The sequence below is a fragment of the Erinaceus europaeus genome, chromosome 12 (assembly GCF_950295315.1).
Source record: "Erinaceus europaeus chromosome 12, mEriEur2.1, whole genome shotgun sequence".
NCBI classification, from domain to species: Eukaryota; Metazoa; Chordata; class Mammalia; order Eulipotyphla; family Erinaceidae; genus Erinaceus; species Erinaceus europaeus.
The window spans coordinates 84,175,318-84,200,529 of record NC_080173.1 but is presented as its reverse complement, the minus strand read 5'-3'; the positions used below and the strand labels follow the sequence as shown (position 1 = coordinate 84,200,529).

Genomic DNA, 25,212 nt, shown 5'->3' with positions numbered 1-25,212 from the left:
TCTTCCTTGATTTCCTCTTTGACCCAGAAGTTGTTAAGAAGTGTACTGTTGAGCTTCCACATTTTGGCACTGTTACTAATCTTTTGTTGATTGTTAAGTGTTAGTTTAATTCCACTGTGGTCTGAGAAGATGCTTGGGATGATTTCAGTGCTCTTGAATAGGCTGATGCTGTCTTTGTGGCCTAACATATGGTCTATCCTTGAGAATGATCCATGTGGATTTGAGTAAAATGTGTATTCCAGTTTCTTGGGATGAATGACTCTGAAAATGTCCAATAGTTCTAGTTTATCTATCTCTTCATTTAGCTCCCTTATGTCTTTACTGATTTTCTTCCTGGATGATCTGTCAAGTTGAGATAGTGGGGTGTTGAAGTCCCCTACTATGATTGTGTTACTGTTAATATATTGCTGTAGCTCTTTCAGTAGAAGTTTGATGTATTTAGATGGCTTCTCATTGGGTGCATAGATATTAATAATTGTTAAGTCCTCTTGATTGACTGATCCTCTGAGCATTAATTAGTGTCCATTCCTAACTTTTTAATCTTATCTATTTTAAAGTCTATCATGTCAGATATGAGAATAGCTGTTCCTGCCCTTTTTTGTGGGCCATTGACTTGAATGATAGTTTTCCATCCTTTCACTTTAAGTCTGTGTTTGTCTTGTTGCGTTAGGTGAGTTTCCTGTAGACAACATAGTGTTGGGTTGTGTTTCTGATCTATCTTCCTACTCTGTGTCTTTTAATAGGTGAATTCAGGCCATTGACATTTATTGATATCAAAGATTGAAGATATTTTAACGCCATTCTTGTAGAGTTTTAGAGTGTTTTGATATATGTCCTATTTGTGGTGGTCTGGTTGTTTATAGGAGACCTTTCAGAACTTCTTTCAGGGCAGGCTTGGTGATGGTTGCTTCCTTCAACTGTTGCTTGTCTGAGAAGGTTTTGATGCTTCCATCTAGTCTGAATGACAATCTAGCAGGATATAGTATTCTTGGCTGAAAGCCTTTCTCATTGAGCACTCGATAGATATCTTGCCATTGTCTTCTGGCCTGTAGTGTTTGTATGGAGAAGTCTGCTGCTAATCTTATGGGTTTTCCTTTGTAGGTGACTCTTTGTTTTTCTCTTGCAGCCTTGAGGATCCTTTCTTTATCCTTATTCCTTTCCATTCTAAGTATGACATGTCTTGGTGTCTTTAGGTCTGGGTTAATTCTGTTTGGGACCCTCTGGGCTTCTTGAATCTTTATGTCTCTGGTGTTGTCTAGACTAGAGAAATTTTCAGCTATTATGGCCTGGAGAATGCTTCCTTCCTCTCCTTCTCTTTCTTCCTCTGGTATGCCAATAATGCGTATATTGTTTCTTTTGAAGTCATCCCATAGGACTCTGTTGTTGTTTTCAGCATCTCTTAATCTCTTTTTGAGATCTCTTACTTCTTTTTTAGTTGTCTCTAATTCATCCTCAATCTTGCTAATTCTGTTTTCAGCCTCATAGATTCTATTCTCTCTGCCCTCTACTGCTTTCTGGAGTTGATCTATTTTGTTGCCCTGCTCTGATACTGTTTTAGCTTGTTCAGCTAGTTGCCTTCTTAAGCTCAGCGATTTCAGCTTTCAGCTCTCTAATAACCATGAGATTATTAGAATTTTCTTCCATATTCTCATTTGTTGTTCCTGCATTTCTGATTACAATTTTTTCATATTCTTTACTCACTCCTGTTATTTTTTTCCTTAGCTAATGTTTGGATGTTGAACTCATTGTTTTGTGCTTCACCCTCTGGAGGACTTTTAGCTGGACTCTTGTCCTGGTTCGAGTCTCCAATATTTTTTCTTGTTGTTTTAACCATTTTATATATTATGTTATGAGTTCCCTTTATCAGTACTTTTCAAATTATTGATCACTATTGCCTGGATTGACTTGTCTAAGTAATTTAATTAAAGGGTTTACCGTGGTGGAACAGTTTTTTTTTCAATCCCTGAGTTGGAGCTCAGTGGTGTAAAAGCCTCTTTTTTTTCTTCCCTGTAGGCTATGGGTGCCTGAGGGCTTTTAAACTATCTATGGGCTTCTTCTCTTAATCACTGACTCCTGACCAAGAGATAAAGCAGGGTGTGGCAGAGATAATCCAGTGGTTATGCAAAGAGACTTTCACAGCCCCTCAGCTATGCCACCGAGGTATAGGTCTTCTCCTGAGTTTCCCGGTTAGATCTCTGTACCCTGGTGTCCCTCCCTGTTGCTGCTCCGGATTCTGAGGGTAGTAGCAATGGAGACTCAGAGTTGCACTTGGTGAGTCTCTGGGGAGTCCTTTCCTCCCTTCAGCTGTCCCCTTGTTGTGGAGCAGACTGGAGGTGGTGTCTCCACTGATAAACTGTTGAACTGTTAGCAGTCACTTAATCTCTCCTTAGGCCCCTCTCTCCTCTCTGTCACCAGCCACCTGTGTTTGTACTCACGGGTGATTTACTGGGTTCCTGTGGTCACTCTAGTCCTGTCTTGTTTCGGTCCAGGTGGTCTCCTTTGGTATTCCTAGTTCTCTATATAAATTTTAAAGACACTTTCAATGAAAAGAATCCAAGTACAAAGAAGACTAAAACAAAAATAAACCAACGGGACTACATCAAATTAAAAAGCTTCTACATAGCAAAAGAAATCACTACAAAAAGACCTAACAAAAAGACCTCTCACAGAATAGGAAAATTCTTTCCATGCCATAGATCAGACAAGAGGCTAATAGCCAAAATATATAAAGAGCTCGCCAGACTCAACAACAAGAAAACAAATGACCCCATCCAAAAATGGAAAGAGGACATGAACAGAATTTTCACCATCTCTTTTTGAAAAGATCAAAAAGGCCGAGAAACATATGAAAAAAGCTCCAAGTCACTGCTTGTCAGAGAAATGCAAATAAAGACAATAATGAGATACCACTTCACTCCTGTAAGAATGCCATACATCAGAAAAGGTAGCAACAACAAATGCTGGAGATTTTGTGGGGTCAGAGGAACCCTCCTGCACTGCTGGTGGGAATGTAAATTGCTCCAACCTCTGTGGAGAACAGTTTGGAGAACTCTCAGAAGGCTAGAAATGGACCTACCCTAGGATCCTGCAATTCCTCTCCTGGCAATATACCCTAAGGAACCCAACACATCCATCCAAAAAGATCTGTGTGTACCTATATTCACAGCAGCACAATTTGTAATAGTCAAAACCTGGAAGCAACCCAGGTGTCTAACAACAGATAAGTGGCTGAGCAAGTTGTGGTATAGATACACAATGGAATACAACTCAAGTGTTACAAATGGTGATTTCACCATTTCCAGTCCATCTTGGATGGAGCTTGAAGAAATCATGTTAAGTGAGATAAGTCAGAAACAGAAGGATGAATATGGGATGATCTCACTCATAGACAGAAGTTCAAAAAGAGAACCTGGACTGGAGTTGGTATACTGCGCCAAAGTAAAAGACTCTGGGGGTTGGAGGGGGGGAGGGTTCAGGTCCTGGAACAGGATGGCAGAGGACCTAATGGGGGTTGTACTTTTATGTGGAAAACTGGGAAATGTTATACGTGTACAAACTATTGTATTTACTATCAACTATAAAACATTAATCCCCCAATAAAGAAATTTAAAAAATGGCCAAAAGATAGGAAACACAGAAAATAACTATCAATGACCAACAGACTTATGTAGGATTCTCACTTTATTTATGGCACCAGGTCTCATGCATACATGATTTCACAGCTCCTGGGCCAACTTCTCTCTCTCCCCTTCCTCCCTTCGTCTCCTCATCTGCCCTATGCCCATATCTTTTGCCACTGCTGGGGCTTCACTGCTCGAGGACGACATTTTCAGAGAGTGAGACTGAGAAAGACACCATGGCACGGACATTTCCCCTGGTACAGTGGGCCCCAGGTTTGGGCTTGGCAGGCCAGGTGCCTCCCAGGTGAACTATCTTGGAGGCCCTGGCTCAACTTTTTCATTCCTTGTTTGTTTGTTTTACTTCAGAGAGAGGTAGGGAAGGAAAGAGTGACCACAGCACCACTTCACCATTTATTGGATTTCTCCAATGTCATGACATTGTGATGTGGGGGCTCAAATCAGGGGACTCACACATCTGGTGGGTGTGCACTCTACCTGGTGAGGTATCTCCTGGCCTAAGGAGTCTCACTCTCCTGAGTAAATCATGGCAATGTAGTTTAAAACAGACTGTTTCATATCTGTCAGTTTAACAAAAAGTAAAGTTATTTCAAATAAGCGTTGGAGAAGTTGGCGGAACTGGAAACTCTTATACACTATGTAAGAAGTCTGAAGAAAGAGGTCTTGACAATTATGGGGAGCTACATGCCAGCGAATGTGGCAACTGCAAGACCAGCAGGCCCTGTATGGAGACATATCTGAAATAAAAATCTAGTATTTTTCTCTGGGATTCTTTAGATGACTCAGCTCAAACCAAAGGTATACTTAAATCACATGTCATGGGGAGTCAGGCAGTGTAGTTCAGTGGGTTAAGCGCACATGGTGTAAAGCGCAAGGACCGGCCTAAGGATCCCGGTTCGAGCCCCTGGCTCCCCACCTGCAAGGGAGTTGCTTCACAGGTGGTGAAGCAGGTCTGCAGGTGTCTTTCTTTCCCCCTGTCTTCCCCTCCTCTCTACATTTCTTTCTGTCCCGTACAATAATAACAACAATAACTACGACAACAATGAAAAACAAGGGCAACAAAAGGGAAAATAAATATTTAAAAAAATCACCTCATGGAGGAGGTATCATTTGAGAAGAGGAAAAAAGACAAGGCTTACTTTATTCCCGCCTACATTTTTGAAGGTCCGGTAGATGTTGAGCAGGGTGATGTGGTCCCCCTCGCTGGAGATGAATTTCTTCCGCACACTCTGCACTTCATCCCGCCGGGAGGGAGGGTTATAGAGAACACTGTCCACCGACAGCAGGGAGACAATGGTCAGTATCTCCTCCGTACAGTGGAATTTGGGGGACAGGAGTATGGTCTGCAAATTAAAATGTGAAGCTATGTAAACCAGTCAGGATTTTCCCAAGCTCCTAAATATGATATTTCTATATAATACTGTTGTGACCTCATTTCTAAGGAGCTAAAAGGCAGGTGCTTCTAAAACCATGATTATGTGTGCTACTATTTAATTTATTTACGTATTTTTGACTAAAACACTGCTCAGCTTTGGTTTCTAATAGTGCCAGGGATTGAGCCTGGACTTCTGGGTCTCAGGTATCAAAGTCTGTTGTATAAACCACTGTGAAACCTCCCTATGCCTATTATTTTATTTTCCTTCTTAATTAAAAAAAAAAAAAGGACATATATCACCAAGAACAAGGACCCGAGTTTGAGCCCCTGCTCCCCACCTACAAGGGGTACACTTCAGGCCTCTTCCTATCTCACCACCCCTCTCCATTTCCCTCTGTCCTGGCAAATAAAAATAGAAAGAAAAAAAAAAATGGTAAAAATGGCTGCCAGGAACAGTGGAGTTATTGTAGGCACTGAGCCTCGGTAGCACACTATCAGAAATTCTTTATAAGTGAATCCCACACCGAATATAAGCCAGCATTAGATACAAAATCGTTGCTGCAGGGCCAGGCAGCAGTGCACCTGGTTAACCACACATATCACCACATGCAAGGACCCAGGTTCAAGCCCCACACACAGGGAGGTCACTTCACAAGCAGTGAATCGGGTCTGCAGGTTTCTATCTGTATCTCTCCCTTTCTATCAACCTCCTCCCCCCAATTTCTCTCTCTTTGTCCTATCAAATAAAACAGAAGGGAGGAAAAAAAAAGGAGCAGCGAATTCGTAGAGCAGGCACTGAGCCCCAGGGATAACCCTGGTGGCAATAAAACAATTAAACAACAACAAAACAGAACAAGGTAGTTGCCGCTAATTATTTAAGAGAAAATGCGAAGGTTAATCTAAAGCACTGGCTTTAGGAGTCTGTTTTGGGATGCCTAACCTGTAATGTACAGAAAGGGAACGGAGGAGAGGGTATCATTTACTTTGGCAAATTTGGGTTCTAAGGGGAAAGCTGCCATCTTTCTTCCAACTGGAGTCAGGGTGAGCTGCTCGTCCTTATGTTCAAGAGCACCTAAAAGGTCCAGCTGAGCAATGGCTGCCTGTACGTGATCTAGACAAAGACAAAAAGAGAACAGGACAGGAAGTCGAAAATCCAAAGACCAAAAACAAACAAACAAACAAACAAATTAAGCAATACTTTGCCGTTTGGCAAAAATGTATGTGACTTTTAAATCCAGTAATGTTATACTTATGACATGGACTCAAAGATATTCTCACACACTGTACAGGCACTATTATTTCCAGATGCACAAACACAACATTAACTGTGCCTTCAACACCCCCAGGGTCCTTCCTTTTTTTTTTCTTTAAAAGTTTTATTAACGGGAGTCGGGTGGTAGCGCAGTGGATTAAGCGCAGGTGGCGCAAAGTGCAAGGACTGGCGTAATGATCCCAGTTCGAGCCCCCGGCTCCCCACCTGCAGGGGAGTCGCTTTACAAGCGGTGAAGTACGTCTGCAGGTGTCTATCTTTCTCTCCCCCTCTCTGTCTTCCCCCCCTCTCTGTCTTCCCCTCCTCTCTCCATTTCTCTCTGTCCTATCCAACAACAACAATAAAAAAAAAAAAAAAAACAAGAGCAACAAAAGGGAATAAATAAATAAAGATATATATTTTTAAAAAAAGTTTTATTAACACAAGATAGGGAGCTTATAGGATGCTGAGGATAGAACCTGGGGCCTCATGCTTCTAAATTCAGCACCCTACTTACTGCTGTACCTCCCAGGCCCTTCTTGGACACTCCCCCACCACTGTACTTCCTTCCTTTCCACTCCTTTTGGATCACCACCCTCCTACATTTTATTTGTAATTCCTTTTCTTTTATAAATTTATTTTGGATAGAGATAGAGAGAGATTGAGAGGGGAGGAGGAGATTAGGAGGGGGAGACACCTGGAGCACTGTTTCACCACTCATGAAAGTGGAGGGGGTGTGGAATGGGAGGAGAGAGGGAGAGAGAGAAAAAGAGAGAGAGAACCAGAGCATCACTCAGGCACATGCAATGCCAGTAATCAACCTCATGAGTTCATGTGTGAAAGTTCAATACGTCATCCACTGTGCCAGCCCTGGGGCCACATTTTTTGGAGGTAAAAATTTATTTATTTGCTAGTAAGAAAGAGAAGAGGAGAGAGAAAGAACAAAACATCATTCTGATATGTCTAACATCATTATTCACCAAATTAAACGAAAAGGGAGACCATCCAAACACTGTTTCCAAGAATCCATTCACTGCTGTTCGTTCCCTTGAGTGCCTTCCATTGCACTGAACATTCCAATTACCTGGAGACGGTTTAGACATGAAGTCAAAGGTGAGCACATTTGGAACTTTCATTGCTAGGAGTTGCAACAGCACACCTGCCAGGTTACACCTATGGGGAGTGAGAGAGAAGCATCATTCACCTGTCCCTAATCCTTCAGCCAGCGAGGAAAGAGGAGTGCTAGTGAAAACAGCAGCACTGAGACCAAGATGAACAAGCAGGAAAGGGAGGCGTGCAGTGCCGTGAAGGGCAGGCTCGTGGAAGCAGGTTAGGGGCCAACCTTTGGATCTCTGGTATGGTCATCTTCTCAAACTTCTCAAATTCATCCTCTGTATAGAGCCGGTAACAGATGCCACTCTCCTCTCTGCCAGCCCGGCCAGTCCGCTGCCAGGCCTGAGTCTTTGACACCCGTTGCACAGCTAACACCTCCAGGCCACTGTCTAGAGGAAGAATGGTTCACTTTAGTGTTTCACTCACCACAGAAACAGTTTCAACAGTGTGTGTGTGTGTGTGTGTGTGTGTGTGTGTGTGTGTGTGTAGGATAGGGGTGGGCAGAATAGGAAGCATTCTTTAGAATCCTAGTAACGTCTATGCCATACCACCCTGAACACGCCCGATATCGTCTGATCTCAGAAGCTACGCAGGGTCGGGCCTGGTTAGTACTTGGATGGGAGAATCCCAGTGACCCTTCTGTAATGAAGTAGAGAAAAACTCAAGGCTAAACTGGAAGACACAAAGCCAGAATGTTCTGCAGTGAAAGGAACATGGTTTTTTACAGTGAGGAATATGGGACCAGAGAGGTAGCTTCACTCGGAGAGCACTGGGCTTGTGTGTCTGGAGTTCCCAGTTCAATCCTCACTGCCACATGTGCCAGAGTAGTAGTATTCTCTCTTGTCTCTGTCTCATGTGAAATTTGGTCTCGTAACAGATGAGACCAGTTTTCTTGATGAAGATATTCTGTGCTAGAAACTAGAGAACTAAGCTCTTTCACATGCTATTTCCAAGAGATAATAGACATGAAAGGACACTCAAATGCTTAGTTGTGCGTTTTAATTAAACATCCGGCAGCAACCACTTCTGCTGACTCAAATCCTCTGCAGAATAAAGCAAGGCACAAGGCAAACATGAATATAAAGGACTTCAAGCAAGTTTCCCACCGCATATTAACAGGCAAGAGCTACTGCCTTCCCCTGGCTAAGTGGATCTGCTTCCTTTCTGGGAAATCTGCCGTGCCTGTATATGACTTCTGACAAAGCCTTTGACGTGGCATCAGACTGTCTCTCTCCTTAGAGTCGCTATCCTCAACCAAGCTCTTTAGACCTTCTGCTCCTGTTTGCTAACCTTGAGCCTCTCCTTTCTTGCCTGGCCTTTTAGGCTCACATACCTGTCTCGGGTCTCTTTTCTAGACCCGACCTCTAAGCTGTCTCACATGTCACTCAGATCTCTTATTTGCAAACAGGAGATGTTCGTTCACTGGGGCGGAAATGTGAGGCTGTAGAAGCCCAATGGTGCTCACAGTATGTAGAGAAGACATTCATGAGCTACAGATCCTCACCAGGGTTATACTTCTTTGCTTTAACCATGCCCGTGTCAACCACATATTTTATTCCTGTGATGGTTATGGAGGTTTCAGCGATGTTGGTTGAAATGATCACTTTTCGGTAGCCCTAAAAGGAAGAAAACAAAGCAAAACAAACAAACAAACAAAATCCATATGAAATGTATCTGATTCAGAAGTCTTCAAACACATTCCTCACCATTAGCTTTCACAATTTACTTGGAGTAAGAAAAATATGACTTGGAGGCCAGGTGGTGCACTTGGTTAAGTGACACATTACAGGGCACAAGTACCCGGGCTGACGCCCCTGGCTCCCACTTGCAGAGAGAAAGCTTCATGAGTGGTGAAGCAGTGCTACAGGTGTCTATCTCTTTCCCTCTCTATCTCTCCTCATCTCTCAATCTCTCTGTCTCTATCCAATAATAAATAAAGACAAATATTTTTTAAAAAGGGATCTTAAAAAAAGAAGTATGAGGTGAGTTGGGTGGTAGCACAGCAGGATCCTGGTTCAAGCCCCCGGCTCCCCACCTGCCGGGGAGTCGCTTTACAGGTGGTGAAGCAGGTCTGCAGGTGTCTCTCTTTCTCTCCCCCTCTCTGTCTTCCCCTCTTCTCTCCATTTCTCTCTATCCTACCTAACAACAATGACATCAATAACAACAATAATAACTACAACAATAAACAACAAGGGCAACAAAAGGGAATAAATATTTTTTAAATGGTGATTTAATAAAAATTGACTCAGTTAAAATGACTTTATTACTGAGTTATTGATGATAGGTCACTAAGTTCAGGGGCTATGGGGGGGGTGTTCCAGTGTGTAAACAAGACTTATTTTTGAGGCAATGAGATGGAGTGGAGTAGGCGCAAGATTCAAAGGCGGGTGGATGTGGGTTAGAGTCCTGGCATTGTCAGTGATTACTACGCGCCTCTCAAGCAATTATTACTTCACTTCTTGGGGCACTAGTGTTAATATAATGGGACCAGAACCTACTTTGCTAAATATATTTCTTCTTCATTTACTTTGTTGATTCTTTTTTTAAAAAAAAAAAAATATTTATTTATTCCCTTTTATTGCCCTTGTTGTTTTATTGTAGTTATTACTGATGTCATTGTTGTTGGATAGGACAGAGAGAAATGGAGAGAGGAGGGGAAGACAGAGAGGGGGAGAGAAAGACAGACACTTGCAGACCTGCTTCACCACTTGTGAAGCAACTCCCCTGCAGGTGGGGAGCCGGGGGCTCGAATCGGGATCCTTCCTTTGCGCCACGTGCACTTAACCTGTGGCGCTACTGCCCAACTCCCTACTTTCATTGATTTTTAAGAGGATGAGAGACAGTGTATATCTCTGGTATCGTCGACAGATGCGATTTGTTAATGCTGGACATTAGAAATGCTTCTCATACAATGTGAAAAGATCCAGGTTCAAGTGCCTGTCTCCACCTGTAAGGGGAAAGCTTCACGAGCAGTGAAGTATCTATCTTTTTCATTTTTATTTATTTATTTAGGATAGAAACAGAGATAAAGAGGGAGTGAGGGAAAGAGAGAGAGCAACACCTGCAGTACTGTTTCACTACTCACGAAGCTTCCCTCACCCTCTGTATGTGGAGACTGAGGGCTTGAACCTGTTTCCTTATGTCTATAATGTGTGTGCTCAACTGGCTGCACGCTGTGACCCCCCTTTCTCTTTCCATGTTTCCATTCCCTTTCATCTTCTCTGTCTCTATTTAATAAGTAAAATATATTTTTTAAATATTTATTTAATTTATTTATTCCCTTTTTTTGCCCTTGTTGTTTTATTGTTGTAGTTATTATTGTTGTTGCTGTTGGATAGGACAGAGAGAAGTGGAGAGAGGAGGGGAAGCCAGAGAGGGGGAGAGAAAGACAGACACCTGCAGACCTGCTTCACCACTTGTGAAGCGACTTCCCTGCAGGTGGGGAGCCAGGGCTTGAACTGGGATCCTTACGCCGGTCCTTGTGCTTTGCGCCACCTGCGCTTAACCCACTGCGCTACAGCCCGACTCCCCGTAAAATATATTTGTTAAAGTTATTCATCTACCTTTCAACTTTTACCTCTGCCCTCTGCCATATCCCCAATGGCCATGTCCCTGTTCTTACCACAGGAGAGCTATGCCTGCAGTTCTGTATGCTGATACATTTTGCAGCTAACGTGTTTGCTACCTAAGCATCCTGCCTTCTCCACTTATATGAAGTCTGATGATGGGAATGTGAAGCCTCACTGGGGAATCTGTTTGGGTGACCCGGGATGGTGATGGAGAGCTGAGGTGGGTCACTCACCTTGGGGGCCCCCTGGAAGACTCGGAGCTGCTGTGCATAGGGCAGAGATGCATACAGAGGGAGGACCAGCATGGAGGGGCAGCCATCTGGAAGGTGCTTTGCAATATCTCGGCAGGTCTTGCTCATTGCTTCGATCTCCTCCTGACCAGTGAGGAATACCAAGATATCCTGAGAAGAAGGGGCTTCCTAAAAACATGGTAGAGATTGCCAGAAGTAAAGATTGTATAGAACACACAAAGGTCACTGAGAAAGTTCCCCAGAACAACTTTTCTTAACTATAACGATGCATATCAGCACAGACGTCGACGTTTGCCCTGGAGACAAAAATACACCAAGTCCTGACATGTTAGTCAGCTGCATTTAACAACCAAGGAAAGAAATTTTTTTAAAAATTTATTTTATTTATTTATTCCCTTTTGTTGCCCTTGTTATTTTAGGAAGGAAAATTTTATGGCACACCTTCAGACTGCAATTACAACAATACTACGAGAAGCACAGTCATGCATACAAATAAAATCTTCACGTGCTTCAGTGAACGATCATTTTAAAAAATATTTATTTATTCCCTTTTGTTGCCCTTGTTGTTTTATTGTTGTAGTTATTATTGTTGTTGCTAATGATGTCATTGTTGTTGATAGGACAGAGAGAAATGGAGAGAGGAGGGGAAGATGAGGGGGCAGGAAGACAAGACACCTGCAGACCTACTTCACTGCCTGTGAAGCGACTCCCGTGCAGGTGGGGAGCCGGGGGCTGGAACCCGGATCCTTAAAGCTCATCCTTGCACTTTGCGCCACCTGCGAGTAACCCGCTGTGCTACCACCCAACTCCCTGAACGACCATTTTGAGGGTTAGTCTCTTAAGAGCGTCAACTAGTATGACTGAATTCCCAGAGGCAACAGGTTCAATCCACCAAATATGCCAGAGCTAAAAAGTGCTCTGGTCCTCTCTTTCCTTCTTTAACTCTCTTTCCTAACAAGTAAACAAACCTTAAAAAAAAAAAAATAGCCAGGGTCGGGCGGTGGCACAGTGGATTAAGCGCATGTGGCACAACGCACAGGGACCAGCATAAGGATCCCGGTTCGAGCCCCCGGCTCCCCACCTGCAGGGGAGTTGCTTCACAGGCGGTGAAGCAGGTCTGCAGGTGTCTATCTTTCTCTCCCCCTCTCTGTCTTCCCCTCCTCTCTCCATTTCTCTCTGTCCTATCCAACAACGAATGACATCAACAATGGCAATAATAATAACCATAACGAGGCTACAACAAGGGCAACAAATGGGGGAAAAATGGCCTCCTGGAGCAGTGGATTCATGGTGCAGTCACCGAGCCGAGCAATAACCCTGGAGGGAAAAAAAAATAGCCAAGGAGATAGCATAGTGGTTATGCAAAAGCCTGAGGCTCTGAGGTCTCAAGTTCAATCCCGGGCACCATTGTAAGCCAGTACTGTGTTCTCTTCAGGTATCTTTCTCTCTCTCACTAAAACAAAATAGGTATTTTTTAAAAAAAACATCATTTTGGGGGGCCGGGCAGTAGTGCAGTGGGTTAAGTACACATGGCACAAAGCACACGGACCAGCATAAGGATTCTGGATTGAGCACCCGCCTCCCCACCTGCAAGGGGGTCGCTTCAAAAGCAGTGAAGGATCCCAGTTCGAGCCCCCGGCTCCCCACCTGCAGGGGAGTCACTTCACAGGCGGTGAAGCAGGTCTGCAGGTGTCTATCTGTCTTAACCCCTCTCTGTCTTCCCCTCCTCTCTCAATTCCTCTGTCCTATCCAACAACAATAGCTATAACAACAATAACTGTAAAAACAACAACAAAGAGAACAAAAAATGGGAGAAATGGCCTCCAGGAGCAGATGCTTCGTGCTGCAGGCACCAAACCCCAGCAGTAACCCTGGAGACAGAAACAAAAACATTTTTTATTATCTTTATTGGCTAGAGACATCCAGAAACTGAGAGGGAAAGGGAAGACAGAGAGGGAAAGAAGCAGAGAGATACCTGCAGCACTGCTTCATCACTTGCAAAGCATTCCCCCTGCAGGTAGGACCAGAGGCTTGAACCTGGGTCTTTGTGTACTGTAAACATGTGTGCTTAACCAGGTGGCCACCACCCAGCCCCTAAAATATGTTTTGCCTTTTCTTAGCATGAGGTCCCGAGTTCGATCCCCGGCAGCACATGTGTCAGAGTGATTTCTGGTTCTTTCTCTCTCCTCCTATCTTTCTCATAAATAAACAAAATCTTAAAAAAAAAAAAAGTTGTTGGGACTATGTGTAAGCCTGATAGAGCTTAGGGAGAACCACCCCCGTCCTTGGATGGAGGTCTGAGAAGATAACCTCTTGGTAAGTCTCTCTCAACTGAGGTGAGCAAAAGGGGGGAAACTCAGACTTAGTTCTTTCCTTCTCGACTCTCAGGCCCACAGATACCCCAGTACTTCCCTCCATTAACCACAGGCCACATGGCTGCAGATTCACTTATTCAAAGTCACCTTCTGATCACAGAAGAACACACCTTATCACACACTTCATCACACACCCCAGACAAGAGAAATTCCAAACTATATGGCCTTTTGATATCCATCTTCTCTCTGTCTCACCCTACGGGTTTAACCCCTATGCTTCTCTCAAATACCTTTGGATAATTAAGTTGCTTGCGTCATGGAGAATAACTGTCTTGTATCTCATCAATTCCTGTCATACCAGCCCCCTACGATGGATGTGGACCTCTTCTCTCAGTATTTCAATGGAGCCCCTGTTCTCTACTTGGAGGGTCTACTTAGGGACATGCCGACCTTTAAGAAACCTGTAATTTCTGACATATTTCAGTAATATTCCCTTCGTTTGTTTTTCTATTTAACTCATGTCCACCTTGCTAGTAAACGAGTTCTGAGTTCTGAGCACGCTGGAGAGCTCCCTGGTGTCTTTTACTTCGTGTCACCCCTGTCGTGAGCGAGAAAGAACCAGTCCGTTACCTTTCCCCTGGAGATCACCCTGCCAGAGACCCCGACAGAAGGTCACTTAGAGAAATTCTAATCTATGAAAATGGCTAAAAGAAGCCATACTGGAAAAGGAGCACTTATTGAATGACACCATCAAAGCACTTTTCATGTATCTAAAAAAAAAACAAAAAAACACCGTGTTTAAATAGCCACTTGAGATGCTGAGGTTAACTGGGTGCAAGGAATTGAATTTGTGGCCTCTGGTGTCTCAGGCATACAGATTGGTCCTTCACCGGGCTGAAAGAGCTTCTTGACTCTCACAAAGTTTTGTTGAGTAGTTTCACTTTTCAGAGCTCAATGCTCTATCAACTTCAAGGTAAAATGGAAAAAGCAAACAAAAAAGACACTCTTCCCATACCTGATGGATCTGGAAGACTGAGACAAGTGCAGCATGCAGGTAATCATGCTGAGGCTGCTTGGTGTAAAAAATCTGGATTGGATGCTGCCGGCCCTCCAAGTAGAGAACAGGGGCTCCATTGAAATACTGAGAGAAGAGGTCCACATCCATCGTAGCTGACATCACGATCACCTGTGTAAAGAGAGGATCGAGGAAGATGGGAAACAAACAGTGAGAAAGCCATTCTGGGGGCCAGGTGGTGGCACACCTGGGTGAACACACATTACACTGTACAAAGGACCCAGGTTCAAGCCTCCAGTCCCCACATGCAGGGGGGGTGGGGAGAGACTTCACCCAGTGGAGAAACAGGGCTGCAGGTGTCTCTCTGTCTCTATCCCCTCCTCTCAATTTCTGGCTGTCTCTATCAAATAAATAAACACACACACACACACACACACACACACACACACACACACAGAAAGAGAGAGAGAAAGAGGGGCAGGGGGAGAGAGAGAGAATATGCCATTCTGTGTTCCTCTCAAGCCCTAAAGACAGATGAGGAATCCTGCGCCACTCCCAGACTGGTTAACTTTCTCCTTGGTTCTGCCGCAGAGGAGATGAAGGAGAATGTACTGAGGTTGTTTCCCTGCCGCCGACAAGACGAGTGGTGGCAGAGGCTCGGGTGTATTCGAGATTCGGCTCCATCCCTAACCCACCGCCATGGTCAAGGAAGGCACTGCTGTTGGAAGCGTAATGGACGCTAATACCGCTTCACAAGAGGTGCTGAAAACTGCCTTCGTTCACGAGTCCACTACCATTTGGAATTCAAGAAGCTTCCAAAGCCTTAGACAAGTGCCAAGTCTATCTGCGTGTGCTTGCATCCAAGTGTAATGAACCTATGTGTGTCAAGTTGGTAGAGGCCCTCTGTGCTGAGCACCAAATCGACCTGATTAAGGCTGGAGACAACAAGAAACATGGAGAATGGGCAGCCCTCGGTAAAGCGGACAGAGAGGGTAAACCTTGTGAAGTTGTTGGTTGCAGTTGTGTAGGAGTTAAGAACTAAGGCAAAGAGTCTCAGGCCAAAGATGTCATCGAGGAATACTTCAAATGCAAGAAAAAAAAAAAATAGAATTTGGCTCTTAAAAGAGAGAGAGAGAGAGAGAGAGAGAGAGAGAGGGAATGTGCTGAGGAGGAAACACAGGCCTCTGTCCGTAAACATGCCAGACCTACTTTGAGAGGCAACTTTCCCAGTTCCTTCCGCCTTTTCTGTGCAGCTTTCACCACCCCAAACAGCACATCGGTGTGGATAGTTCGCTCGTGGGCTTCGTCCAAAATGACACAGCTGTACTTCCGAAGCAAGGAATCCGAAATTGCTTCACGCAGAAGCATGCCATCTGTCAGGAACTTGATCCTGGTATCCTCTGAGGTGACATCATCAAAGCGTACTGTATAGCCAACCTGTGCAGAGAAGTCACTCACTCATTAATTATAGGTCTGCTGAGCACTCACTAAGTACCCGGCACTGTGCCAGGCATTTGTGTTCTCACAGTGAATAAGACCAACACTGGCACTTGTCCTGCCCCCTTGGGAACAGGCAGAGACAGAACATGGACAAGCCATTTTTAGCTGCAACTATATATTACAAAGAACTTGAAAACTTGCCTCCTAATATATATACATACATATTTATTTATTTATTTATTTATTTTTTCTTCTGATGTGGAATGTTGTTGGAACCCAGCCCTCTTCTCCTTAGGGTTGCTAGGAGGCAGGGTGGGTGAGGATGGGTGGTAGGTGTTAGGTGAGGTATTTTCTCTCTCCACACCCCTCTTAAATCTTTAAAATGTTTGTGTTTGAGTTTAAGTTGCTCTACTAAGTAAGATTACCTTTAATTCCTTTTATTAGCCCTTCTTTTCCTTCTTCCTTTCCTTTTCTTTTTTTTAATAAAAACAGAGAGGGAAATCAAGAAAGGGGAGCTAGAAAGAGAGAAAGAGATATTCATAGCATGGCTCCACTTGTAAGGTTTCCCCCTTGAAGTGGGGGGTAAGAGGGCCTGGGGCTTGAACTTGGGTCCTCAAGCATGGTGATGTAAGTGTGCACTCTGCTGGGTGTGCCGTTGCCTGGCCCCTAACCTTTAGTTCTTTTTCTGATAAACTTCCTTAACTCCTGGGTTGGCAAAATAGCTCACTTGGATAGTGTGCTATTTTACCATGTATAAAACCCACCTACCCTTGAAGAAAGCTTTCACTTTCTCTGTCTCTGAAAAAGAAAAAAAAAAAATTCCTTAGCTCAAAAAACCAAAACCAAAACAAACAAGAACTAGCCTCGCTTAACCTCAACTACTTAGTAGTTATTCACATATAAAAAGACGTCTAAAATGTTTTTAGGTTAAGTGCATAAACATATACAAATAAATCTGACTTATCTATAATTCTGGGACTCATTCTCTATACTTTTATTTATTTTTATTATTGGATACAGAGAGAAATTGAGAGGGGAGGGAGAGATAGAGAAGGAAAGAGACAGAGAAACACCTGCAGCCCTGTTCAACCACTTGTAAAGCTGTTCCCCTGTAGGTAGGGACCAGGGGGCTTGAACCCAGGTTCTTGCGCACTATAACGTGCGCACTTAGTCAAGTGCACGACCACCCGGGGCTCCTTGAGAATCATTCTCTATACCTCCATATATCACAGACGAATGCTTATACATTCTCTAGAAACAGGGGTCAGGCGGTGCACACATGGTTAGGTGCACATGTTCAAGTCCCCTGGTCCCCACTAGCAGGGAGGGAGCTTCACAGTGGGAAAGCAAGTATTACACGTGTCTGTCTGTCTCTCTTCCTTAATTTTTTCTCTGTCATGTCAAATAAAGAAAAAAAAAAAAGGAAACTACACCTGTGACAATAGTCTTGTGAATCATTTCCTCCAATAAGGTGATGTAACATAAAATAAAATTTAAATATTAACAAACAAGCAAACTTGGGACTCCAGAGCCTCGGACATGAAAAGTCTTTTTGCATGATCAGTATGATACTCCTCTGTCCTAAAAAAAAAAATTTTCCTGTGGTCCGGGAGGTGGCACGGTGGATAAAGCACTGGACTCTCAAGCATGAGGTCCTGAGTTCAATCCCCAGCGGCACATGTACCAGAGTTATGTCCAGTTCCTTCTCTCTCCTCCTATCTTTCTCATGAATAAATAAAAAAAATATTTTTATAAAGTTTTCCTTATTGCACCAAAGGACTCTGGGGTAGGGGGTGGGTTCAGGTCCTGGAATATGATGTCAGAGGACCTAGAGGGAATTGAATTGTTATATGGAAAACAGAAAAACGTTATACATATACAAACTATTGTATTTTATTTTTTGTTATTGTATTTTATTGTTGACTGTAAACCATTAATCCCCAAATTTAAAAAAAAAGTTTTCCTTCTGGTGGTGGGAATGGTGTGGGACTGTACCCTGTTATCCTGTAATTTTATAAACCAATATTAAATCACTAATACAAAAAAATAATAAAAGTTTTTCTTTTTTTTAATATTTATTTCTTTCCTTTTTGTTGCCCTTGTTTTTATTGTTGTTGGAGTTATTATTATTGATGTTGTCATTGTTGGATAGGACAGAGAGAAATGGAGAGAGGAGGGGAAGACAGAGAGGGGGAAGAGAAAAATAGACACCTGCAGACCTGCTTCACCGCCTGTGAAGCGACTCCCCTGCAGGTGAGGAGCTGGGGGCTTGAACTGGGAGCCTTAGGCCAGTCCTCGCACTTTGCGCCATGTGTGCTTAACCCACTGCGCTACCGCCTGACTCTCAGAAGTTTTTCTTAAGAAAAATAAAAGTGTATCGCACCAAAGTAAAAGACTCTGGGATGGGTGGGTGGGGAGAATGCAGGTCTATGAAGGATGATAGAGGACCTAGTGGGGGTTGTATTGTTATATGGGAAACTGGGGAATGTTATGCATGTATAAACTATTGTATTTACTGTTGAATGTAAAACATTAATTCCTCAATAAAGAAATTATATCTATAAAAGTAGGCAGGGGGAGATAGCATAATGGTTATGCAAACAGACTCTCATGCCTGAGGCTCCAAAGTCCCAGGTTCAATCCCGCACCCCACTCACTATAAGCCAGAGCTGAGCAGTGCTCTGATGTTTCTCTCTGTGTCTTTCTCTCTAAAAAATAAAATAAATAAAATACTGAAAGGTACAAAAGCTTTTCAAAACAAAATAAAATAAAATAAAAGCCAGGGAATACGGGGCTTGGGGTAGTTAGGTGGAGAATAATGTTGGTAAAGAAGGTTAGGTACCAGCTTCCCGACTTCAGTTCTTTTTTCATCTGAGACTCTAGTCGCAAGTGAAATGGCAGCCACTCGACGAGGCTGGGTCACTGCAATGATGCCCTGGCGGCCAATGCCCCCCTCATAGAGGTACTGAGGAATCTGAGTCGTCTTCCCAGAGCCAGTTTCCCCTAGGAAAGAAAAATAAAAGTTCTCCTTTAAGTGTAACCTGAAACAAACAGATTAAAGTAAAAGGAAAAATAAATCACGGGAAAGCAGGCACTAGTGTATGTTCTACTGTCTGCAGGCTAGTGACAACTATTTCTCAGAAGACCAAATTTTAGAAAAAACCTTTAAAATGTGGGAACTAGGCAGTGGAGCACCAGTTGAGTGGGCATATTACCACCATACACAAGGACCTGGGCTCAAAAATCCCTGGTCCCCACCTGCAGGGGAGGGAGAGTTTCACTAGCAGTGAAGCAGTGCTGCAGGTGCTACTCTTTATCCCTCTTTATCTCCCCCATCCCCCTCAATTTCTCTGTCCTGTAAAATAATAATAATAATAATAATAATAATAATAATAATAGCCCTTTCTCCTCTCCTGGGTCAACTAGGAAGATCAAAGGGAGATCACCTGGGACCCAGCAACAAGACAGGACTAGAACTACTCTGGGAACTCACCAAATCACCGGTGAGTGCAAACACGTGGGGCTTGTGGACAGAGAGGAGCCTAAGGAGAGATTCCTGGGACTAAAGCCTGTTTCTACTCCTGAGCAGTTGGTAACAGTCCAGCAGTTTACCGGTTCAGGCACTGCCTCCAGTCTGTTTTACCAACAAAAAGACTGCTGAAGGGATAAGGGCACTCCTCTAAGACTCCCCAATTGCAACTGTGAATCTCCATTGCCACTGCCCTCAGAGGCTGGAGCAGCAGGGGGGAGACCCAATGCTGACATCAGAAAGCAGAGAACTGACCAGGAAACTCAGCAGAAGATCTACACCCGGTGGTCTAGCAGTGGGGCTGTATAATGGGAACCTTTACACATTGTTCTCTAGATGAGAACATGGTGAATAATTGCCTCAGATCCTATAGACTATGGGACTTGCTAAAAAGCCTACTTAGAGTTAAGAAGCCCTCAGGCTCCCGTAGCCTACAGGGAAGAAAAAGAACAAAAGGAGCTTTAACAGCCTCTGTGCTCCAACTCAGGGACTGAAATAACATTGAAACAACTGTTAATTCCTACAACTGTAAACTCTTTAAGTACCCTACTTAGACACAAGTCAATCCAGGCAAGAGTGATCAATAATTTGAAAACTTGAGAGAGGGACCTCATAACATACTATATAGAATGGTTAAACCAAGAAGAAATATTGGAGAAATGAATCAGCACAGAATAATGAGGTCAACATCCAAACACTAGTTAAGGAAATAGTCACAGAAGAAAGAATTGTCATCAGAAATACAGGAACAACAAATGAGACTCTGGAAGAAAACACTAATTATCTCAAGGTTACTAGAGAGCTGAAAGCTTCTTCTAGCGTTTGCCCAGCTGAAAGCTGAAATAGCTGAGCTAAGAACACAACTAGCTGAACAAGCTAAAACAGTATCAGAACAGGGTAACAAAATAGATTAACTCCAGAAAACAGTAGAGGGGAGAGAGAATAGAATAAAAGAGGCTGAAAGCAGAATTAGCAAGATCGAGGACGAATTAGAGAAAACTAAGAAAGAAGAGATCTCAAAAAGAGATTAAGAGGCACTAAAAACAACAACAGAGACATATGAGATGACTTCAAAAGAAATAATATACGCATTATTGGCTTACCAGAGGAAGACAGAGAGGGAGGGGAAGAAAGCATTCTACAGGATACACATAATAGCTGAAAACTTCTCTAGTCTAGAAAACATAAAAGACATAAAGCTTCAAGAAGCCCAGAGGGTCCCAAACAGTATTAACCCAGACTTAGAGACACCAAGACACATCTTATTTAGAATGAAAAGGAATAAGGATAAAGAAAAGATCCTGAAGGCTGCAAGAGAAAAACAAAGTCACCTACAGAGGAAAACCCATAAGATTAGCAGCAGATTTCTCCACACCAACACTACAGGCCAGAAGAGAATGGCAAGGTATCTATCGAGTGCTCAATGAGAAAGACTTTCAGTCAAGAATCCTATATCCTGCTAGACTGTCATTCAGACTAGATGGAGGCATCAAAACCTTCAGACAAGCAACAGTTGAAGGAATCAACTATCGCCAAGCCTGCCCTGAAGGAAATTCTGAAAGGTCTCCTATAAACAGTCAGACCACCATAAATATGCCATAAAACAAAACAAAAACAAAAACCTTTGCAATGTTACATATTTGGCTAGGGAGAGAACATAGTGATTATGCAAAAGACTTTTGTGACCAAGGCTCTGAAGTTCTAGGGCCAATCCCAGGCATCAACATAAGCCAGAGCTAAGCAGTGTTCTAGTTACAATAAATAAAACAAAATATTTATATTCTTTGACCCAAAAGTGAGCTTTTCGCTGGCCTAATACTGTCCTTTTCAAAAGAATATGTAACACCTATACATTCTGACATAAAGCTATATCCACTCACGCAGTAGCTATACAAAATATCCTGCCATTTCCTAAACTGGCATTTTCTTTTGAACTCTCTGCCTCTGAACATACAGTATTCTGAGATCCTTGCTCTCATAACACCTGCCTGGAAAACTCTACAGGACAAGTTAGACTTCTTGTTAGATGCATGAGTCCCCTGTGGTTGCAACTGGAAGCCTCGTCTGTGTTCCTTAGTGTCTTGTTCATCTCTCTTCCACCACTGGGAACTCTGTATCATTCAGAAAAGCACTTGCCCCCCTCCAATACTAGAATTTCCTGGTATCTAGAGAAATCTGTCTCTTCCATGTACTTGAGTACCCTGCACTCAGTGAGCATTCACTGTTGTTACCCTCTGAGTTCCTCTTACTGTATTTAATTAGAACAAAGAACTCAGTAAATCTGAACTTCCATCCCCTGCCATGTACCCCTACACTGCTCTGTCCTCAAGAATCCCACAGTTCCATTATTGCATTTTATCCTTTCTGACCAATGATTATTCATGGCCTAACCAAGAACCAGGAGCTAAGACTCTTCCTTTGTCCTGCTGAACTCACCTGGCAAAACTCCAAATATGGTCTCTTACTTTTCTTTCTTTACTAGGCAGCTAATTAGCATTTCTAAAGCAAAATAACCCCACTGAGCAGATGAAGTTTGAGTTTGCATTTATGCCCAAATGGGCTGGAACACCAGAACTATCACTGATCCTTACTCTTTTTTTTTTTTTTTTTTTTTTATTAAGGCTTTGAGTGTCCGATGCTTTATCCACTGCGCCACCTCCCGGACAACATGATCTTTATTCTTGTTTTTCTTTTTTTCTTTTTTTTTTTTTTTTCTTTTTCCTCCTCCAGGGCTATTGCTGGGCTCGGTGCCTGCACCATGAATCCACCGCTCCTGGAGGCCATTTTTCCCCCCTTTTGTTGCCCTTGTTGTAGCTTCGTTGTGGTTATTATTATTATTGCCCTTGCTGATGCAATTTGTTGTTGGATAGGACAGAGAGAAATGGAGAGAGGAGGGGAAGACAGAGAAGGGGAGAGAAAGACAGACACCTGCAGACCTGCTTCACCACCTGTGAAGCGACTCCCCTGCAGGTGGGGAGCCGGGGGCTCGAACCGGGATCCTTACGCTGATCCCTGCGCTTTGTGCCACATGCGCTTAACCCACTGCGCCACCGCCCTACCCCCTATTCTTGTTTTTCTATCTGTCTCCTATCCCCTTCCTTTCCAAGGGTCAACTTGAAGTCCCATGATTCCTATTCTCAGCAAAGATCCTGCACCTATTTCACAGAAAACAGTGCCATCTTCATATATTATCTCCCTCTTATCCACCTTCCCATTCCCCCAAGCAGTTGGACAGTCACACCATCCTTACCTCCTTTCTCCAGTCCTGCAGCCTCTAGAATAACCTTCCTCCTGTTCTGGAGCAACTCTGTATCTATCAAGCCCTTGCTACTGCTTATCTTCAGGCCCCATCCTCATGTTCCTTGATCTCTGCTCTCATTGTTCACTTTCTATTTTCTCTAATTTTTGTCTGTTTTGTTTTTAACAGAGCACTACTTAGCTCTGGCTTATGGTGGTGGTGCGGGGAGTTGAACCTGGGACCTCAGAGACTCAGACACGAGAGTCTGTTTGCATATCCATTATGCTATCTTCCCCTACCCGTCTTATTCTCTACTGAATACTTCCCTTCTCTACCTGTGAACACTTAACTTGCAAGTTCCTCTCAAACCCCTTTATTTTCTCAAAACAGAAGCCTTCTCCCCCCTGCTTTCACTATTGTTCTGCCCAAGGAAATTATTCCTATCCCCAACAACTCTGCTGAAATAACTCTCAAGGGGGCCAACAATCAATATCTTGTATCGAAATTCTGTGAGTACATTTTAGCCCATATACACAGTGGACCTTATTGCTGTACCTATTCATCCCTCCCTTTCTTTTAAAAAATTTTCACATATATACATATATTTATTAATTTATATTTATATGATCCATGACAGAAAGGAGAGAGAGAACCAGAGCATCACTCCAGCATATGTGATGCCACGGGTCAAAGCTGGATCCTCATGCTTGAAAATCCAATGCTTTATCCTCTGGCCACTTCCGAGTCGCACATCCCTTCTTCTTACAGTTCTGTTCCACTAATTATCAACTCTTCTGGGTCCCATTTTTCTCTCTGGGGGCTCATCCTCTCGGTCATTCACATTTAAACGTTGAGGATCGAAGTCCCCTGCAACCATGCACCAGAAGCCACCACTTCGTCTCTCCGGCTGGGACCACTCTGCTCATTTTTTCCCCTAAACTGGCCCTGACTATTCTGACTTTTCAAAGCCCCCAGGACCCTGCTCCATCCTCTCACAAGGCGAGCATTTGCTTATCTTTTCAGGTTACTTCTCCAAGGTCCCCCACCGGCCAGGTATAGAAAAGACAGCTGGCCAGGTTTGTTATCGAAATGAACGGAAGCGAGAAATCCAAGAAAACTGATCTCTCAAAGGCTGGACCGAAGAGCAGGAAATGTCCCCCACGTGCGGTGACTCACCGATGAGGACCGCGCTGTCCAGGCTTCGGAGCTGGGCCAACAGCTGCCCCCGGGCCTGGAAGATGGGGAGGCTCCGGCGCTGCAGCTCCACCGCCTCGGGGTAGAGACTGGCGGAGGGCTGGGCCAGGGGGGGCTGCTGCCGCCGGCCGCCCCCGCCGTCCGCGGTCAGCATCACCACTCGCCCCCCGGGAGGACAGGACCCGGAGCGGCTCAGGGGCCCAGAGCCGGGCCGGAATCGCTTGGCATGCGGGAAACCCGCCTCCTCGGGCATGTCGTGAGGACACCTTAACCACGGGCTACAGGGCAGCAGCTGCAGCCGCTCCCGGGAGCACTCAGCACAGCACCGCCCCTTTCCCACACGTGCTGTCAGTTCCGACCCGCGGCGACCACCGATGACCTCACTGCCACCCACCCCGCCCCCGCCCCATGGGAATGAACTCCAAATCCCAGCATGCACTGGGGCCTTGATAAATTTTCACTTCCGGAGGAAGGAGCCCGCGGAACAGAGGTACGATTGGAAAAAGGTCCTGAGCAACGACAGCGAAGGACAAGGTGAATGGTTCCTAGAGACCTAAACGTTACTGACGTCCTCCTCTTCTTTCTCTTCCTCCTCTTCTTCCACATCATTTGTTCATTTACTTATTATGGAGACAGAGAAATAGAGCGTCATTCTGGTACATGTGATGCTGAGAATCGAATTTGGGACTTCATGCTTGAGAGTCCAAGGCTTTATCCACTGCACCACTTCCAGGACTACTGTAGACAAGCGCTGTAAGACTGAGCTTCTTCTCCTAGTTTATTTAATGAGATATAGAGAGAGCGCCCAAAGCACTGCTCAGCTCTGGTTTATGCTAGTGTTGGGGACTGAACCTGGGACCTCAGAGCCTCAGCATGAAAGCATTTTGCAGAATCCGTGTCCCTAGCCCCTCCCCTAGAGAACATCTTGATTTATTTAATTGTTCTGATAACACTTTGAAAGAAATATTTATTTCCTCATCCACAATTCTAATAGGTCTTCAAAGAAAGCACTTAATTCTGTAAAATGACGAAGACGGTGTGGTCCGGGAGGTGGCGCAGTGGCTATGAAACTAGACTTTCAAGCATGAGGTCCTGAGTTAAATCCCCACCAGCACATGTACCAGAGTTATGTCTGGCTCTTTCTCTCTCTCCTCCAATTTTTCTCATAAATAAAATAAAGTCTTTAAGACAAACATTTGCATTATTTAATCCTCTAAACAACTTGTGCTGTATGGTAAATATGGCAGGTGAGAATTCTACCACTGAACCACCAATGCAACCATTAC

General features: G+C 43.9%; 1 protein-coding gene and 1 pseudogene across 1 annotated transcript in view; one reads left to right on the top strand and one right to left on the bottom strand.

The window, feature by feature from the left end:
• Positions 1–24,313, bottom strand: part of DHX33 (DEAH-box helicase 33) — a 33,492-nt gene extending 9,179 nt beyond the window's left edge. Inside the window, exons 1-10 of the mRNA XM_060204209.1 lie at positions 23,909–24,313; positions 18,808–18,968; positions 15,735–15,962; positions 14,526–14,696; positions 11,178–11,363; positions 8,880–8,991; positions 7,605–7,764; positions 7,347–7,435; positions 5,997–6,124; positions 4,778–4,981 (exon numbers count right to left, since the gene is read on the bottom strand). Of these exons, the coding sequence (XP_060060192.1) occupies positions 4,778–4,981; positions 5,997–6,124; positions 7,347–7,435; positions 7,605–7,764; positions 8,880–8,991; positions 11,178–11,363; positions 14,526–14,696; positions 15,735–15,962; positions 18,808–18,968; positions 23,909–24,179 (1,710 nt within the window). The 5' untranslated portion in view covers positions 24,180–24,313. The remainder of the gene's footprint in view (positions 1–4,777; positions 4,982–5,996; positions 6,125–7,346; positions 7,436–7,604; positions 7,765–8,879; positions 8,992–11,177; positions 11,364–14,525; positions 14,697–15,734; positions 15,963–18,807; positions 18,969–23,908) is intronic.
• Positions 15,225–15,633, top strand: LOC103113296 (small ribosomal subunit protein eS12-like; annotated as a pseudogene).
• Positions 24,314–25,212: the final 899 nt, after the last annotated feature.